Raw genomic sequence first — 21,016 nt, forward strand, 5'->3', positions numbered from 1 at the left:
AATATCTGGTTTAGCGGCTTTTCTGCAGGAAACCGGTCCCTGTCCAGCACATCTCTTGTAAAGCTATTATATGAGATAGGGTAACGACTAACTGCTCCTTCTTTGTACAGAAATCACACGTTCCATTTGAAAATGTGTAAATCATTCATCGATCGTTGTAGAATTCGTCCAGTTCGAGGTCTACCGTGTAGGGTTGTCAGCCCTACCCAACCCCAACTTGGAGGACCAGTCGGTACACTCGACTCGTCTTCATTCTTCTCTCATTAAGAAACATATCTCAGCCCTCGAGACGTGGAGGAGGAGGCAGCTTCTGGTGTTAGTTCAGTAGACGTTTGGCAGGTTTATTGCTCCATCGTGGGTATCATTCCACATTTCATCTTGGGACCTATACTACTCTTTGACCCTAATTTGTGCCCCTCCATTCTGTGTCACCTATCCATAGTCGCTTCTATCTTTAAATTATATCGTGTACGAATGATAGGTTCGTGCGCGGACTAAACGCGCTCCCCATAATCAGAGAGAAACTTCCCAGACTCCAGTATTACTACGTTATAGGTAGTTGCCACTACCTTCCATGTATTCCTATCTATAATCGTTGAATATTATCTATCTCTCCACTCACAGTTCTGGTCAAGTGGCTAGTTTCCAGATCAGATCGGATTATCTTGGTTCTTAGCCTTGATACTACCCGCAACGTCAGACATCCCTTCAATCTGATTTTAATTCCTTCATAGCCTTTTTGTATACATTATTGAATACTCCCGCCATAGTCAGGAGACCAGCAAAGGCATGCTGCTTTGAGCGAAACGCCCGGTCTCAGTGTATTGCCTTTGCGGTAGTCCTGCTGGGATTCGGTTAGGGCAACCTCTCCATTATCGGCTTTAATTGGATGTCCAAGGCACGGTTTAAGGTTTTCAACCCGTGAATCCCATCCCATCTCGTAGAGTGTTATAACCTGTGGACGCATCATTGTATTCACCTCCTGCATTATGTTACAAATTTAAAATCCTATAATTGATCCACCATTTTTTCAGAACTTCGAATTCGAAACCAGTACAGGATTCTTGAAGAGCGTTGATGATTTCCTCAAGGTGCAGTTGACCCAGTTGGGTGTAGATCTAGATGACCTGCAAAAAGCCCTACAGGCGAAAATTCGAAGCGCCGAAAAAACTTTTGGAGATCGTGAATCTTCTACTCTGACGGACCTTGCGGCGCTGCACCAGAAATATCAGAAACCTTTCGACGAAAACAAGAATAAAGGAGACCTCTATGAATGTGAATTGATAGCATACTCTGAGTTGCTTGCTAGTTCGGGCTATCTACCGGGGAAAACAAAAGCTTGCCGGAAAGTAGCACAAGAAAGTCTTCAAATAATTGCTCCAGATTTCCACAAAAATAATGAAAAATATGCCGAGATTATTAGGGAAGTTGGTGCGAAAATGAAGGAATGTCAATTTCCGTGGATACCTGACCTGGTGCAAAAGTGTGTTGTAAAACATGTAAGTTTTTTAACATTTAAATGATATATTTTCAGGACAGGTGGATATTTCCGGCGGTATTTTCTAAGGATCGGAAATGGAATTATTCGCTATACCCGGAATATCTTATTCATATATATCTTTAGATATATGTCTCTTGGACAAGTTTTTTAAGGTTTTGTTTGCAAAACTGTCTGTCTTTTATTTTTGAGGAGGTGGAAATCTTCAAAAGTCACTGGTCTGGACACACCAGCGTGTGGGATTTTTACCTACTAAAATCACCTCCGACTCCCTCCCTGCCCCGCCACCATAAGGTATTACATCACGAGGCGGAGTCAGCTCACTCTAGCTTAGTTACCTTTCTTCTATACGCGGCGCACGTGACCGCGTTTTCCTCTTGTTCTCTACCTTTCGCTGTTTATTTTGGATAGATGCGATCATGGAGTTGACCGTATCCCAATTCTCTTGATATGCTAGCATTTTCAGCACCAGATTTTCTGGTACCAGCACCTCTCCTAGAGTCTCCTCTAAATTCCTCCTTCCTTCTACAAATCTCAGACAGTGGAAGAATACATGCTCTGGGTCCTCTGGGACTCCCGATCGCAATTTGGACAATCGGGTGGGGTCTCCAATTTAAACCCGTGCAGGTATTGGCGATATCCTCCGTGCCCCGTGAGAAACTGGGTGAGATTATAATTAATCCGACCGTGTCGTCTCTCCAACCACTCCTTGATGGTAGGAATGAACCTGTGAGGCCACCGAGCCTTTCCCGAGCGTTCCCACCGCTCTTGCCATCTATTTATAGATCTCTCCCTCTCAGTCTTCTTCGTCCGCGATGAGGAGAAGATTGGCTTCGCATTGTATATGTTCGCCATCTCATCTGCCAAGATGTCAATCGGCATCATTCCAGAGATGACAAATGCTGCATCATTTGAGACAGTCCTGGAGGCAGAGCATACCCTCAGGGCTGTCCTCCTGTAGACTGAACTCAGTTTGGTAGCGTTCCCTGACATTCATAATGCCTCCCTCCAAACTGGGGTTGCATAGAGCATGATTGAGGTCACCACCCTGGCTATAAGCAACCTAGAGGTATGCCGTGGCCCTCCCACGTTCGGCATCATCCTCGCCAGGGCCATACTAGCCGTGGATGATTTATCGCAAATATACTGCACGTGTTGCATATAGTTGAGCTTCCTGTCTATCTGTCTGGAAATATCCCCTCGGACATGCACGCTTCGAAGAACTCAGCGAACATGTCCGGTCTGGATTTCACGGCAAGCTTAAGGGCCTTATTCGATACTCCGTCTAGTCCCGGCGCTTTATTGTCTCCTATTCATCCGCAGATATCCAGCAGCTCGTCTCTGGCGACTGATGGAATTGTCGTCACATTCAGAGGTGGTTGTGATATGTCGGTGCTCGCCTCTTGCTGGGGGAATACCCCTTGGATGATTTTCAGCAAGAGGTGATCTGTGTAATCTGCGATGATGAACGGCCTCTCAATCGTCTCGTCACTATTCTGTAGGCACCCCCCCCCCCCCCACGGGTTTACGTGCGCTTCTGAGCAGAGCTCCTTAAAGCATTTCCTCTTGCTTCGCTGGATGGCGAGCTTGAGGGTTTTGCGGGCTGTCTTATAGGCGCGTTCTTTTTGCCCCTGGTCGACTCTACCTACCGCCCTTTGAGCCGCTCTTCTGGCTCGGTGGCAGACTGATCGAAAACCAGCCAGTTCACCATTCCACCAGTAGTTTGGTCTCCTACTGGGAAATGAACACCTCCTAGGCATGGACGCGTCACATGCTTTGGACGGCTCTTTCCATAGCGGCGCTTGCTTTAACAGGTTGATCTAATCACACCTCTATGAAAGTCTCCTCATCCAAAGTTTTTGCAGACCATCCAGAAATCTTTCTCGGTTTTGGGCATGATGAGTCTTTGCCCTGTGGCTGGATGCATGTGTCAAAGAAGATTGCCTGGTGATCGCTGGGGGTGTAGCTTTTGCTGACGCCTCCGGACATACCACGCGCCAGCGCATGGCTGACAAAAGTCAGTTCTACAACCGAACCTGACCCATTTTTCTGAAAGGTGTTTAGAGAACCTTTGTTAGCCAAAACTATGACCATCTGCGCAAAAGCTTCTAATAAACTGCGCTTCCTGGCATTTGATTCTCTGCTACCCCATCCTAGGGCCCAAGCGTTGAAATCACTAGGAATCACCTTTGCACTTCGTCCCCTTGCGTCGAGAACAAGATTATCAAGCATTTTCTCCTCATTCAGGCAGTGTCAGACTTGGTGGGTCGTAGAAGCTGTATACATATATACCACTTATTTTTGCCCACACAAAGCCACTGGCCGCCTGACTTGCACTACATTGTATGGCTTGTCGAACGCAAGCCCATATCGTCGCTCCATCGGTCGAATCTGTGACCCATGCGTCACCGTGACGGTTTCTGTACGACTCATTTATGATGGCGATTTCCATCTCAGATTCCTGATACATCCTGAGCGACCTTGCAATGATTGAGGTTTATTTGAATAAACCAAGTTCTTTCAACTTGAATTGCTGCTTCAGAGCAGTACAAATTTCTGCTTTCGATGTGACTTCATCGAGATCCTTACATTGTATGTAGATCTCATGTTTTTGGGCACGCACTGCGGCATTCTCCCCAAGTGAGTTTTTCACATGAGTGCGAAATTCATCAGTTTTGCCCACGCTGGATCTTTCCAGCTCGAACATGAGATCCCCTTTCTGGGTTCTTCGGATTCGGATCACATTTCCGCTCAGATCTTTTAGGGCGGGATCCGCTCTGACCTTTCTGAGTATCTCCGAGTAGGACAGATTGCCCTTACTGGGGATAGCAATCGCATCTAGACGGGTTTGCACTTTTGCTTTTTCTTTCGCTATTTTATTCGCAACTTTAGTCCATCCATCGTTTCCTTTCGTCTTGGGTTTCGCAGCGCTGGTCGACTTTCCTACGCTCGCTGTACGCTTTCCCCATTCAGAGCTATTAGTGCTGGTTTTCAGAGTTTCCTGTCCGCCTTTTTTTCTCATAGGTGCCTGCTGATTATTTGAAGGATCTCCCTCTTTTTCCCGTATTCGTTTATTTCGCCGTGTTTCGATGGTAGTACGGTTAGGTGTCACTTGGGTCGCATGTGACACTGTTGGTGCAGCAGGGTTCGGCATATCCTTAGTATTCTTTTCTTCCATCTGCAATCTATTATAGAGGACTCTAATAGCCCTCACCATATTCTTTATAGCTTGGTGCACGTTGTGCTTATCCTTGATGAACTCCGACAACTCAACTATTTTTGCCCCACGCTGGATAAAGGGTAATTCCTCAGGATCGGGACTCCACTCCCTATAAGCCCCGACAGGGTTACTCCTTTTATACGCTGCTTGACTTTTGGCGGTTATTGATCTTGCCTGTGTTTTATCCATCATCGTCTTTAGCATTGGCGGAGATCACAAAGTTCATGAGCTTCTTTTGAATGGATAACTTTCTTGTTCCAGGAGCACCTCCTGCTGTCGCACATCTTAAACATATGCGGTGGGTGTTGTCACGGTTATATCGCCCAATGATCCGTCTTCAGTGCGAGGCACTGCGGTCGAGGGACATCGACGACCGGGAGCCCGCTTGCTCACCCCCAAAAGCCGCCGGTACTGCACCGTAAGTTTCCTCATTCTCACGTCTTGGTGGTGGTTTTATGTTCCGAGTATCCCTCCCTTAGCCATTTTGGTCGACGCACCAGAAATGAGCAATCACTAGCCCATGTACAGTCAGAAAAGAAAAGTGCATGAACACACATTTACACATCAATAGGTATGCCCCAATCCACCAGTTGAGTTGCCTGATGGGAGATCCGGCCACTCTTCACAGGTTTGTCTGTCTATCTGTCTGTCTGTTAAAAGCACTTTTCACAAAAAAGGCTATACCGATTGACACAAAATTTGGTGAGAAGGTGGGAACTGTGAACCCCCAGACATGCAGTAAGTGATATCCTCCTACGTCGAGATTTAGAGGGGGCCCTATGTAAAAGGGGGGTGTGAAAATTTTTTTCACCGAATATAGTCATGTAGGGCATCAAACGAAAGGTCTCGATTAGTACTTTTCGAAGCCGGTATTCGTTTTGAGATGTTAGAAAGGCGGGGAGTGGGAGGGATGGAAAGTGATGATTTCTTTAACGGACTCATTCTCAGAAACTATCCAACTAAAAATCATTAAGCTGCCCTTATATGATGCCCAGCCCTCAAAATACTCTCCATATCGATATCCGTTCAGATTAAGTTAATAATAGTATATTACCATATTTTTGGGAAAACCCTTCATGCGTAAAGCGCCTACCTTCCGGTTTCCCGATTTGTTTTATTCTAAAGAAATATAGAATTTATAAAGGCACGTCTGCCAATAGAAGACCCTTGAGGTTGAGTCCTTAACAGTCGATTCAGATATGACTTCAGCGTCACATTTATGTTTTCTTTCTTTTGTGGGTAGTTGTCAAATCTCCCTTCTTGCGGATAAGGAAACATATGGATACATTATGGTCCTGTACCTATGCGTACATTGACATGCCTACGAACAAGCCCGGATCGAGGCAACGAAAATGCTCAACTCAAATTGGCCACGGAAGAGATACCTAGAAAATAAACTAAACATGGAGGAGCGAATTGATAATTTTTTTTACGGTGCAGGAATTCGGAAATCTAGTGCCGGCGGTTTTTGGGAAGGTAACAGTAGGCACCTGACCATCGATATCCAACGTCCTCAGTAGTGGGAAGCTTGACTACCGTGAAATCGCTCGAGATTTGTCAGGTCATCACTGTAGACAACGGTAGCCTTCGGTGGTGGAGATTCGCCGCGGAACTAGGAAAGGAATATGGATAGACCATTGCAGCAAAAACCAAGTTTAGGAAGGCGGAAACTGAAACTTCTTTTACTCTGGAAATATGCATGTAGATATATCAGGTGTGTTAGTTCATCAAGGTGAAAGCGTATATTTATCAAAACATCCCCGCACTGATAAGGGGTCGTATATTAGTCACTGGAACATGAAAACGTCCAAAAATCACGTGCGGTATAATAAAAGGGGGAAGGAATGCCTCTCGACACTAGCAAGCACAGCAAGTTGCTCTGAAAAAGATGAGTCAGCTAACAACCGGGAAAAGTAGACAGTTTCTTGACTATAGCTTGAATATTTTCAATAGTGGAAAAATCCAATACTTGGTAGCCCGAACTATGGGAGGAGTGAGCAGCAAGGAGAGTAAAAAGGGCGGGAGGGATATTCGCCCGAAAATAATTAATCCGAAGAAGCTAGATATGTCAGTAATCAGATAATAGGATTGACGATGGTCATACGACCATCCTGAGGGCCATTACAAATGGCGCCTAACGTGGGGCCACTTGTAATGACATAATGGGATTGTCGACTCCACGTTCGCTCTGGGTTAATGGAGCTCTGTAGGGCTTGGCTCTTTAGAACAGCGCACTGGTTCACGGTGGCACACGGTCACGGGAAGAGATCCTATAGCTTGACTCGATGTTTCCTCGCAGTGTGCAAGGGCGATGGAAACGCTGTCTACTTATGTACACACTCTGTTCAGAGACAGAGCTGAAGATTGGGACTATCACTAGCCTGTCGGACGAATCCGTGACTTTCGGTGGCTCTTCACTAGCAGCTTAAGGGCTTTTTAAGCGACCGAGAGATCCTTGAACTGATGCGAGAGCGCAGGCAAGATTCATCTGAAGATTTCGACGATTACTATAAAGCTACGCGCTCGCTAGCCAATAGGCTGGAAAATTCCGTAACGGAAGATAAATTGGTAGAGTTGCTACGTGTTGTGGGCTAAGACCCGACGTTCTGAGGCAACTTTTCTATTTTGCGGGTAGGATGGTTCGCGAGCTATAAGTTAGTACAGCAAAGCGAAGCTTTAAAGGAGCGTCTCTCAAGTAGGCTATTCTGCTGAATCTGGAGAGGAGGTGAACATGAAGTGCATCTCCAGAAATCCTCAGTCAAATGATCAAGATTGTGGTTTAGATATAATAATAATAATCGTTCGCAACAATCCACATTGGATCAGAGCCTTGAAGTGTGTTAAATCACTTCATTCAAGACCGTTTAGATTGTCGACAGATTGGACCTGTGTGCGAAGACTGTTCTACCATATTTCTGATATAAGAGTCCTGGGTTCGTTTTACCAAAATCTGTAGTATTGGATCAGTAAAGGAGACTAGGATCTTTTTCGATGAGAGATCCTCAAAGGCGAGCGCCTGCATCATGATCTCATAATTATTAGAGGCCAAGCCAAGAGAAAATTCTGTTCTCCGGACTTACATAGTTGCGATCAACTTACAATATCAGGTTAATGCCAAGAGAAGCGCGTAGTTGATTCTGTTTACTTAGCCTATGATTATTTGTTTGCTCTGCCGACGCAAAAGCTAAGAGATTTGATAGCGTACGCAGAGTCAATCTGCTGGCTTAGCAACAACACGTATATTTCTATTTCTGAAAGTTGGCTTGATGACAGTATACTGAATTCCGAGTTTCATGAAAGTTATTCCAATTTCAGTTGCGACAGGGACCGCGCTGCGTCATGTAAGTCCACTGGTGGTGGAGTCCTAATTGCTATTAAAGGTCAACTCCGTGTTGAACTCGTCTTTTCCTCATCTGGCTCACCATATGATTCTGTTGCCCTACATGTCTCCCCGCCTAACTCTCACTCGTTTATTTTATCTTGTACCTACGTCCCCCCGCTACTCTTTTCCACCAGTACGAAGAATTGTTTGAAAGCTTGTCGCAACTCCTTATTGTTAAATTCCCGCCCCTACGTTTCTTTCCCTATGGAGATTTCAACCTCCCCATGCTCAACTATCCAACTCATCGTAGCCTTCCTATTCCTCCCAACAACCTCTTCCATTCTTGCCTTCTATTCTCTTCATTTATCAACACTTGTTCCGCCCTGAATTTCAACACCTCCAAAAACTTGTTGGACCGCACTCTCGATCTCTTACTTTTCAAATTTCCCCGATTGCAATTTCTCTATATTTCCTCGCCCATCACCCTGTGTCAAAATCGACGCTTACCACCCTCCGCTTGAATTTGAAGCAGAGTTCGCCCGCTCAGTCGCCAGAACTGCGCGATATTCTGTTAAGTTGAACTTCTGGAAAGGTGACTTTGATGGTCTCTACTCAGCATCAGTTAACTTGGATCACTATATTGTCAAACTCTACGTGTGATCTACCTAGCACATGGGACCTTTTATAATGTCTTGTCTAATCTCCTTTCCTGTTATGTTCCTTCTTCTCCTACTTGTCTTCGTTACCAACTTGGTTCACCATGGAGCTCCTTAATAACATCCGCCTAAAATATGCTTTGCGGAAAGAGTTTCGGACTTCAAAGAATGAGGGCGACTTTAGACATTTCAAGCTTTGAAGCGGCTTGTCCTATTTCCCGAGGCCTGCGCGGTAAAACGGTTCCAAGGTGGAACCGAGAGCTGCCGAAACTTAGGAAATCACCTGACGGCTTCTAAATCGTGCTTGGAAAAGCAATAAGAATGAAGGTTGGTTAAACTTACGGATGGAAGATGAAAGGGAGACTTCCAGGCTGTTCAGAGTCCTTAGTAAGGATGGGTCGACCAAATTGGATCCTCTTAGATAACCGGATTTTAAGAACAATACGTGGGAGAACAGGTCTCAGAAGTGGGAGGAAGAGAATTCGCGGTTTCTACAAACATTTCAGCACGAAGTTGTTGCAAGGGGAATTGGGACACTGCGAGAGCGGTTGTTACAAACGAAAGGGCTAGAGCTACTATACTAACCTTTGAACACCTTAATGTACCTGGTATGCATGGTATCTATCTAATGATTCCAGAGGAGAGTATAGAGCACTTAGAGCAACTTCTAAGAAATATTTTTCTAGGATATCTTGCTCTGGGCTATGCTCCCTCCTCTTTGCCGAAGGTTAAGGTCGTTTTCATACCGAGTCCTGGGAAAGATGACTATTGAAATCCAAAGAAGAACAAACAAATCAGCGTAACATCATTTTCGCTGAAATGTCTATAGAGACTGGTTGAGCATCACATTCCAAAGTCTTCTGTTGCGGTATAGGCTCCCGAACATATCTAGCCCTCAATGTCAAGTTCCAGAACCCAATCTCAGTCGTTAGGGCATTCCTGCCCCGGCGCATGTTACTGTGTTAATATTGTGACGCCTTCCGCAGTGACTCCGAAAGTTTCCATGTTGAACCGGTTTGACAACTTGAATTTGACATATTTAGATTTCCACTAGTTATTATTTCACGGAAACCGATGCTCTCGGTTATCAGGCGTTTTTACATGAGCCTGCATCAATATAAAGTGACCGGGGATCGGAGTGGTAGAGGTAGCGACGAAAAGACTTCAGCGCTTTACCTATCGCCTAAATCAGTATTAGGGCGAATAATGTACAACTGTCGTCTCTTCTGCGGTCCTGTTCCCACAAGTCGACGCAGCCATAATGTTCGCCCGTATGCGGATGTCACAGTCTTGCGTGAAGGTCTCTCGGAAGTGATTGATGCCAGAGTCACCGTTGTCTGGCTTTAATTACACATCGATCTCAGTACAGCCGATGGGACTAGCCACTCGACAGTAGGCAGAGTGTCAGTTGAAATCACACAAAAACATTCAGTTTGTTCAATGGCCAATGTTGACAACGTCAATCAACACCAGTTGACGACATACCAGCAAGCAAAGGTCGATACTGTCATTGGCCGTTCTCCGTCTCTCGAGTCGGAGGGTTTATGACGTACAAGTCTAACAACACATATCAGCGATGTCGGGGATGATAACCTGATAAGCAGAGACACTCCTCAGTCTTCCCGCCATCGACAAGTTCCTCTATGAAGAGATTGACTGGATACTGGCTTGGGAGTCATAGATGAATCGCAAAGCGCTTGATCTTTGCTGGTTACTCTTGCGGTGAAACCTGGTAAAGCGCATCTTTGCCTTGATGCGAATAAGCTGAACAGTGTCACCGCGAAGAGCACTTATTTTTTACCTCTCATCGAAGAGATTTTCAGCCGTCTCCCGAAGGCTATCTATTACGAATCTAGATTTGAAGGATGCGTTCTGACGATTCCTGTGGATGAGGCATCCAAGGATAAGACTGACTTCATAGTTTCACGGCGACCATTCTGTCAGTCCATGACGGTGCCGTTTACCGAACCATGCACCTGAAATCATGCAGCGGCTGATGGACAAAGCCATCCTTGTTCACTTTGAGTCTTCGTGAATTTTGATGACTTTCTGCTCAACACAGAGACCTACGACTAGCACTTATTGGTCTCCGTATGAGACGCGCTGGTTTGACATTGAACATCCGCTAGAGCAAATTTGTAATTAAGAAAGATGCTTAGGGCATATCATTGGTAATGAAAGTGTTCCGCCGCAGAAAACTGTCAAACAGCTACGGCGGTTCCTTGGAATTTGTGGGTGGTATCAACGATTTGTGTCAAATTACACTGCTTGACTGCACCGTTAAAACACGTATTTTTAGAAGAAGCGTCAGTTTTGCTGGTCTGAGGAAACCACCTCGGCCTTTGACCTTTCAAAACGAGTCTTCCTGGAGCTCTAGTCATGCACAGCCCCGATTTCTCTAAATCTTTCGCCATCCGTTGTGATGCAAGTAAAAATGGTATAGGAAGACAGAAGAGGAAGATGAAGTTCTTATAGCCTATATGCCAAAGAAGCTTACTCAGCCTCAGTGAAGCTACACTGTTACTGAACAAGAATTTCTGGTAGCCGTGGAGGTAGTGTGTCAATTTAGAGCGTACATAGAAGGCACAACGTTCGAAGTGGTAACTGACCACGTTTCGCTCAAATGGCTGATAAACCACCTCCACGGTAGACTGACCAGATGTTCGTTAAAGCTTCAATGAGTCAGGCTCACAATATCTGCTGCCGGATTATCTATCTCGCATCTATTCACTAGCGGAGGTGGATGCTTTATAAAGAAACGGAAACGCCGTAGACGTGGATTTTGATTTGCCACTCCCATTTAGGTCATTACATGTCCTTTGTCGATTTGTTTCCAGAAGTGAATGCAAATAGGGTATTGACACACTGCGGTGATAATGTGCCTGTACCAGACAAATACAGAAAGGGGGTCTGATGGCGGAATTAAATAGATCTACCGTGAAGTCAATTGACAGTTTCTTCGGCAGATTGGAAAAGATGTTAAGGAAGGAAGCCTAGGTTAGAGTCATAAAGCAGGAAATAACACTCGAATGTCTGAAGTTAGACGAGGTTCCTTAGTGGGAAAACACTTGCGTAGTGTTATAATTGCAATTCAACCTTAGCAATATACAGGCAGGCTGCCTTATAAAGGACGAAAAAGGCAAATGGAGGTACACAGACTGCTATTACTGGCTTGCTAGTGGAAATAACGGATTTTGCGCTCCGCACCGCATCGAAATTACGGGAGCGTTGAGATAGCTGATTCATCTGTCAATGCAGCAATACAATTGTAGCGCGTGGGCCATACAGTAGGGAAACCAAGTGACGAGTACCAGAGAACAAATCTTAATCGAAACCTTTGTGGAGGTAGACATTGTATCGTTGGATATGTGTCGACTTTCCAAAGTAAAGGGATAGGTAAGAGGGATGGTCTGTCGTGGCTTCTTGACATTGGAAACTGAGGAAGCACCAATCGAAAGCAGAATGGTTGGCAGGCCACTGGGACTTTTGCCAAAGATACATTCCTGGCGGTCTTGGAAAGAGGCCACGACTTAGAGGGAGCAGCGATGTTGCGCCAATTGTGCCAGCGTGTAGCGTGTGAAGCTAAAATACCTCGACGCAATTCGTATGAGAACAAAAAGTCGGATGAGTGGTGGAATCACAAAGATAAGACGTTGAGAACATCGTGCCTGTAAGTGATGAGGCTTTGCTCAAGGGAACTGGGAAACCTGAACATGTGAAGCTAAAGGAAGAAGAACTCCAGAGTAAACTTATGAGGGTTATTTGGAAAAGCAAATGGGATTACTAGAGGCAGCTGTGCGTTGATGCAAAAACGAACCCGAGTGGAGCTACGTAGGAGGTTGTAGTGAATAAGATACATACATAAAAATTACCCCAATTAATTATAACTCTCTTTCCGCAACAAAAGGGAGTCGATCTCATCCAATGGCCCAAAAAACTGTAACCAACTACCAATGTGTCATAGGGAGTTCTATCGTAAACTTGGGGATCGAAATGGATTTTCTCTTGGTAGGGTATGGTAGCCTGAATGGGTTTCTCTGGCCGTGGAAGCATGCCTTCTGCTAGGGTTGTGTTTTGCGAGGGGTTTGTTCAAAGGACGGGTATGTATCTGCTAGCGTACTGTGATGTTCGTAATCTGGACAAGACGAGTTTAATCAGTGTTTTAATAGCAGTGACACACTTCGATGCGATAATGCGGCGACGGACGGAGATCCTTCTTCCATAGCATGATGGGCGTATTGCCATGGTAGACAGTAACCAGTTCGATGTGTTTTGTGTTAGTGCTGTCTTGTGAGGTTTTATTTGTTGTGTTGTACGCAGAGCAGCAGTTGGTTGGTGGAAAGGTTTCATTACGGTTTACCGCACTGGGCTGATTCCATTCAAGCTTTTGGCGAGTGCCGTCCCTATGTACTGGAGGAGGCAATCCGACCCAAGCATATAAGGGGCTTCACCGGAGATTATCTGGAACCAAGGAAACCGAGATGGCTCTCTGAAGCACATGTTTCAGAAGAAATGCTAGTCGATGTGCTCTGGGACCGATTTTTTACGGTTGGCTTCCTTTAGGGACTATTATCGTGTTTGCGGTTGTTCTCATGTCACTGACAGAGCCACTTGTGGGCTTAAGCTTGGAGGAGTGCGACTTACCGCTTAGCTGGGGCAGCGGGATTGGACAGCACTGTCAGTTATGGCGGCTCTCCGATTGTGGCCTCCAAATCAATCCGTGTCCGAAAAAGTCCATGGGGTCTAGGGGATTATGCCTACATAGCAGATACTCACGTAAGACGCCCAGCACCTGAATGTACTTCCTTACAGTGGTCTGTTAGGGTTCATATCGTTTCTGAACAAAGAGTTGAGATCGAGCCACTTCAGTCGCTGGCAAGCTGAGTGGTTATAGTACAAGGCTATCGTTCAGCAGGCTGCGGTTCAAACCTCACTGGTGACAGTGGAATTTGTATAGTGATTTTACTTCGGATACCAATCGACTCAGCTGGAGGAAGCCTAGGCTAGAGTGAATGAGGTGAATGAGTATCTGAGTCAAATCAGGGTAATATTCTCGGGCGCAATGCTGACCTGTAGGGTACTGTAATCCTGTAGTGTTACGATCATGAATGAAGTTCTCTAACACACTTCAAGGACCTGATCCAATTGGATTGTTGCGTCAACGATTATTATTAACGTCTTTAATCCGCTTCGGTGCAAAAATGCAGTTCTAAATGAAAACTAGTCAGTCTAACCAGGATAAATCTTAATTTTAACAGCACGTTTAAGGTCCTTGTACCCTTTGAATGCATATGCCATGTACTAAACTGACTACTAATAGTAGGTGTAGCGACTGTCCTTTGGTCCACCTAAGTCAGCAATCATATGCAAGCATTTCTTGCTTCTTTGCAAGAAGCAGGTGTACCTTAAAGTTCAGTTTAACATCGATGATAAAAATCCCAAGAACCTTTTGAAGGGCTTAGCACTTACCCAGCATCGCTGCCTTTCTGTTTGATTCAGTTCTTTCTGGGAAGCCCGCACTTTTTCTCTATGGCCCCACACTGTGTGGCTTTCGAATAAACCAATCGTTCGTCATCCTGGGATAATGGGACCCACTGAATTGTATATTCTGCAATGGAGTTTTAGTCTTTTCTCAACGTGTGACCTATTCACTGCCATTTCCGCCTTCAGTTCAACACCAACGAGAAAGATATCATGGCGCACTAAGGAGCTTCGCGACCTTCGAGCAAGGTAGTGTAGAGAATTTGACGGATTGTAAAAAACATAGTGTCGATGACAGGACCCAACCCTGACAGATACGTTTTTGGTAATTTCGCAGACTTTATCTCGATACAACATATGACATTTTGAGCCATCACAAGTGGAATAAATATAAGATATTAGTTCCTCTGGATTGACCTTCAAATATAGAAGACTTAAGAGACGCTCCCTGTTTACATTGATGAAAGTCATCTTGAAGTCAAACAGGAACTGACGAAGCGCGGATCTGAAGTTTATATACTCTTCTGAAGTGATCAGTACAAATTTTTGATGTAGTTTTCGATGCCTTTCAAGATCATTTTACGTATTATCTTTGTGAGAGTTGGAAGCATTCAAATACCTCAGCAATTGTCACACTCGGTACTCTTACACTTCTTCGGAACCTTACTGGCTATCCCCTTTCACTTCTTGGGAGAGTTTTTTGCAGCGATGAACAGGCCTTCCAGCTCCTTACATTCCACCAATCCAATATGACATCCTTTTGAGATATGGCCGATAACTTCATTTGGGGTGTCATCGGCTACATAACAGGACAGTTTTGCCACTGGTGGACAAAAATTGGTTCGGAGAAGCGGCCTGTATGGAATTTAGAAGTTTACGATTTTCTTTCCTTCTGAACAGTGTAATGATAGTTATGGAGATAAGTGATCAAGTCGATCCCTTGAGTGGCCGATAACGACCTAGAGGGCAGAGCTATCCCAAAAAGCTAAACAATTTGGCAAAATTTGACCGTGAAGGTCCGCCCACGAAGATTGCAGCTCTATCAAAGCTCTCGGTCGACACGTTCTTGCACGCCTCTGTGCTAGCCAGGCTCGGGAATGTGGGGGGGTCCTTTGAGCGCTTTGATCCCTCACGCTTCATTACTAAAAAACAACGTGTCTTTACCGGTGCGTGGGTCCGCACCGGATTTTAAAATCGAATTTTACGTAGGAATTCGCGACGGCCTATCGAATAAAACCAGAACGCGAGCTAAATTGGAAAATAAAAAAAAAACGGCTCGACCGCGCGCGTGGAGCCGTTTGTCTCCGGACCCGAGTGCCGCGATCAAGTAGTGGAAAATCCACGACGGATCACCTTCCCGATTGCCGTCCCTTCCGCCTCAGATCTTGAACGAGGCGCGGCCGGTGAGGTTCCCACCCTTCCTCGACATCCTCCGGCCAGTTATTCTTTTAGAGGATGTCCCTTATGTAAGAATCCCGCGGAAGTAAGGAGGAACTAAGGGGAGGAAGTCCTCAAACTACCTTTGATTATTCACACATTAATGTACTTTTTCAAGCTTATGAACATAATACAAAGGAAAAAAAAAATTATTACAACCAAAAAGAAATCAAAATAAAGTTAATTAAAATGTAAGTTTAAGAAAAAGAAAATGAAAATAAAATAAGAGAGAAAAAAAAAAAGAAAAACAATAAATAACCAAAGTGTAAAATTTACCAACGAGAAGGGAAATAAACTAAAAATCAATAAAAAAAAAGAAAAGAAAAGAAAATAAACAAATCACTTACCCAAATGTCACTCCGAGCTCGGACCGATCCTTCGGGTACCTATTTCTTTTTTGTCTTTAAATTCAAATTATTTATAACTAAAAAATATATAGTCCTACAACAAAAAAAACTAACGTTAGTTCACTTCTTCTCTATGATTTCGTTCATCATGCTTTTATGAGGGATTGTTTATACACAACGCGCAAATTTCGACACTAGATTTCAGCAATTAGATATTAATTTCTTTCTGTTGCGATTTCGCCTATTTCAATTGTTTTTCTTCTTTTTGCTTTAAAACTCTGTACATTATTCAGGTGTTAACGATTAAACGATTTTAATCTATTCTCGGAATCTTCGTTTTAACTACACTTCAGTTAGCACAATGTGGGGTTAGTTTTCTCGGTCGGATTCTTTTATTTTGCTCGCGGAAATCTTCACACTTTAGGATGAATTATCCTCTTCTTTTTCCTCCGTCCTCACTCTTATCTTTCCTCTTCCTCGTTTTCTTTTTCCCCTCAGTACTCGCTGCACCTTCCTTCACTCAGTTCACCAGACATCCTCCTCAAGCTCCAAAAGACTTTTCCCTCCGTCCTCACTCTTATCTTTCCTCTTCCTCGTTTTTTCCTTCCCGCCAAAAACCTTCTCCCAGCAACATTCTCGCTGCCTTTGTTCGTGCACCGCTTCTATTCCCGCTACATAGCCTTTCTCACTCGCTAGGCAATGTTGCGGCAACATGCGCATGCGCCTGCGGATGCGGCAAATCATTCCCCTCCTTTCAAGATCAATTCGCTTGAATACATTGAATAATGTGCAATCTGCGGCGAACTTTAAGGCAATTGCACACTATTAAATGCATTGTTTAAGCAAATTGATTAAGAAAGAGCCGAATGAAATTCCGCTCCCGTCGCGCAGCCGCGGTCACTACAACAGGTCCATCTGCAGTGCGTAAAAATGGTAAATGACCATTAGATTCTGGTCCGTTTCGAAGTGGATAATAAAGAATGTCCAGCTTATATCGCGGGAGTCTTTCAAGCTTTCCACAAGCCTTTGATATTGTTGGCGAGGAGCATGGGTATATTCATGTAGCCAAGGGTTATACCCGCAAAGTCACTCCCTATCCGAGGCGTTTTAGACGTTTCGGAAGGAAAAGAATTTCGAAGTGTGTAGATTGGTATGATTTAAGTTTGTATCCCTTTAGCCGCCTTTTAGGAAAAGAAGGAAATACTTTGAATGTATTCTTGTACCATCTCGAAGGACAACTCAATTGGTTGCCCTCCAAGCAGGACGAAAGATGGTTCATCCATATTGGGGTACTATTCCTCTGCTTGCTTTTCTGAGCCCCCTCGACCTCCATCTTTTATCGGTTTTGACTACGAAGAAGATTGCGGGAGCGTCGAACCCCAAATGGGTCCAGCGCGCGCTTTTTTGATATCTCCAAACTAGGTGCATCTTTTCGCTTTCTTGCAATGGGCCTTCTTGTACTTTTTAAAAACAGAACCTCCCTTGTCCATTCAGATCAGCTTATTATTCCTGGTTTTACCAATGGCTATAGATAAAGTGTCTATAGGTTATTCATTAAACAGGAGGAAAATTATATCCTCAAGTAGGGGACCGAAATTCCGTGGAAAGTCTTCTTTTTAAAGGCAGCAAAAAGTTCCTAATTTTGTTTGCTTATGCTTACATTTTGTAAGATCATTTGATAAACTTAAGTAGGCTCTTTTGGCTACCAGCCGTCATGTATTTCTTCGTTGATGTTGTTATTGGTGGTAATTATCCCTACCTACTTTGGATTTTTGCATAAGTGATCTAGTCCTAGAGCCCTTTCTTTCCCCAATTGCCTGTAGAAAACATATAATAGCTGGTAGGTTTGTTATCTCTTTCGGTGGTGGAAGATACCATTCTGTGATTAATTTAGATAAATTACTCAATAGTTAGATAAACTTATTCTTCATAATTGTCAATGTTTGAAACTCATTTATTCTTCCACTTTTTTCAGGCACTAAATTTGAAAAATAAGTCGAAAATTGTAAGGATGCAAATGAAATCCGACTATGCAGGCGGGATTACCTGGCTGAAATCAGTAAAATACGCCTTCGAAGATTGCATTTCCGGGGTAATGGACCTCTCTGACCAAATTGAAGATGATGCATTGGATGCAATTTCAAAATGTTCCAGAAATGACTATTAAATGTTAATGAAATCTTACAAGGATTATGTAGTTCAATTTTGAAAATTAACAAGTAATGGTTTGGGGCTACGATCCTGAAATTTAGGTGGACTTCTTCATACAGTTGCTTAAAGCTTGCTTTTGCTTCAGTTCGATATTACAGGATCTCCCTCTGACGCGTTGGTAGAATTGCTTGAATTTATTCTATAGCAGTCGTCCTGTTCATACAAAACTGAAGTGCTGACAAGGAGATACTACCTGTGTGTGGTTAATTGAGTAGATTGGATTAGCACAAGGTTCTGTTCGGTCGTGGTCTGCAACGCCAAAAACTCAAGAGAGTAGTTTCCTAAAGTATTCCTTTTCATTTTATGATTACTGGAAGGTCGATGGCCCCATCAATCGAGCGTTACAATGTCTCGTCGGCTTGTCGCACATGCTGCTGCTGGCTTAAAACTTGCGAGCCGCTTGTCAATCCCTAACTACTACCTGAGCCGAGAAATCGGCTCTGATCCAATACCACAGATTTTGTTAACCAAAATTCACGGTTCATGTGACAGAAAGATATAAGGACAGTCCTCCAGCTTTGCTAGTCTTGCTGCTAGCAGAAAGAAAGAGGCATTGATATGTTATAAGTTGATTTGTCAAACCACTATGTTGACATAATTTAGTCGTGCATATAATGGAAGACAGTAAGAAGCGTTGACTACCGTCGATTTGGATTCCACTGGTGTTAGTTGGGGCCCTTCATATTTTACGGTAGAAAACCCGGTCTCTTCCAAAGAGGAGTTGGGAAAAGCGCAAATCGCGAGCGTACCTTCTAGCCCACGGACAGACGCTAATGACGCAGTAAAAAGAAGTCCGCGAAATGGTAACCAAAAGGACCAAGCATCATTGAAGGAAGGTACGACAGTGATTCCACTATAGCAAAATCGAGGTCAACTACAATGTCAACTTCAGCGCGAAAGAAAAAGGGAAGGGATAGACCACGGTAATCAAACCGAACGAAGGAAGAATTTCTTCGATTCGTCGAGAAATTCACAACAACGTCAAACCAGAAGACACTGGGATAGATGTAAAATCCATCTGGCATACTCGTAACGATGGTGTAATTGTCAAACTTGGGCTGGAAACTGACATGAAGAAAACGTTCTGCGAAAGAGTCCACAGCATCCAAGGCACGGAAGCAGCCGTTTCCAGCGTAGAACCCATGTGCAACCTTAAAATCAGGGCTCTACACTGCTTCGTGAACAAAGATAAGGTGGAGGAAACGATAAAAAGGGATTACACAGATGTCAGAAACTTCAAGGTGGGATTTACATCTACGTCTCAGCGGATTAATTTTTCCGGCTGTCAGCTGTGAGTTCCATAAGCCACTTCTTCATTGCGGGAAAATAAAGATCAGGCGGATCATTTTCAGGATAAGGCGAAGCGCAGCTCCAATCTACTGGGCCTACATGCATTTATTGGTGGTTTGCAAAGGGTAGGAGAAAAGCTTTACAAGTGTGACGAACCTGGGGACTAGGTGCAAAATTGCGCGTTAGAAAAACGCTATGTACTTTGCAAAGACCCCAGTCCGTAAGAAGAAAACGTGACTTATGTTCCCGGTTCCGGGCAGTGTTAGTCTACGTCACATTGTACAAGCAAACATGCATATGAGTGCAGCTGCTCACAATCTGATGGGGTAGTTTGCGTAAGAAAGAAGAGTTGATTTGTTGCCCCTCAGCGAGCAATATCGAGATAGGAGTTTACTATCGTGGTATGTCGATATATTTGGCATTGCTACCGCGTAAGTAAGACTTCCTTACGAGTACGGGGACTTGGCTGAGTAGATGCTTGGTTTCAGTTACTTGTACGCAAGTGACTTCGATAACCTCACACTGAGTGAATCTATGACCGCTTTTTGGAATAAATTCGGAACCTTGTAGGACGAGATTCGAAACGCGGAAGTTCTATCACTTCCAACATTAACACTAGAACCGTCGGATGGGGGACACAAATTCTGGAGATAGTCGTCAGGACAAGACGTGTTGTCCTAAGTATTGGTGCACTTTGATATTTCAATGGCCTGACAATATCCCAGATTTGAATTTTGATATGGAGTCCTTAGTGCCAGCAGTGCAACGGTAGAAGGATACTGGATAATTTTTTGGCCAGTGGTCACCCGGTCCGATGCTCTCTCAAAAGAGGTCAAAACACCCGAACACGAACAGAAGAACTGCGGCTGATTCGTTGATAAACTTACCAAGGCGGCTTATCACCACAGCTTGCGATGCCTCTGCTCCTAAAGGGAAAGCCCATTATGGGAATTGATGTGTTTACTGGTAGATGACTGAAATTACAAGTCTACGAAAGAACTGCTTCAGATTTCGACGGATTGTAGAGCATACAAAAAGCTAATATGCGGTATCCCTTAAATCCGCAGAATATAAAAAAGTGGAAAACGAACTCCGTAACGAAATCAACAGGAAAAACACAAGTTTCAGGCAAGGTCTCATCAATGACATTGGTAAGGACCCATGGGGCATCTGCTGCAGGATGGTTACCAAAAAACTAGGTGTCAGTGCTCGAGGACACCAGTGAAGATGGACTAAGTCATCTGTATCCAAGTTGAAGTTATCGATGAGAAGGAGAGCACTGACCAATTGCTACTCTTCACTGTAGAGGAACTAAAAGACCTTGCCCATAAAGAAGGCCAAGAATGTGCTGCCGTAAAGGTTTCATTTGTTTCTTAATTTTTTAAGTAAATATTTGAAAATTTTAAGGAATGTCTTTTGCTAAGAAAAGCTCTCCAGGAAACCGGAGCATGCCAACTCTGGGGCCGATGTTCCGAGATCCTTTTCTAAGATATTGTGGGGGGCCAACAGTACCATTGGGAGAATGGTAACCTACTCGTGGCTACTGTTATTGAA

General features: G+C 44.2%; 1 protein-coding gene across 1 annotated transcript in view; it reads left to right on the forward strand.

Annotated features, from left to right (window-relative positions):
* Positions 1-18,151, forward strand: part of LOC119661725 — a 33,618-nt gene extending 15,467 nt beyond the window's left edge. The window contains exons 4-5 of the mRNA XM_038071190.1: positions 1,035-1,499; positions 17,937-18,151. Of these exons, the coding sequence (XP_037927118.1) occupies positions 1,035-1,499; positions 17,937-18,128 (657 nt within the window). The 3' untranslated portion in view covers positions 18,129-18,151. The remainder of the gene's footprint in view (positions 1-1,034; positions 1,500-17,936) is intronic.
* Positions 18,152-21,016: the final 2,865 nt, after the last annotated feature.

Source organism: Hermetia illucens, chromosome 1 (assembly GCF_905115235.1).
Source record: "Hermetia illucens chromosome 1, iHerIll2.2.curated.20191125, whole genome shotgun sequence".
NCBI classification, from domain to species: domain Eukaryota; kingdom Metazoa; phylum Arthropoda; class Insecta; order Diptera; family Stratiomyidae; genus Hermetia; species Hermetia illucens.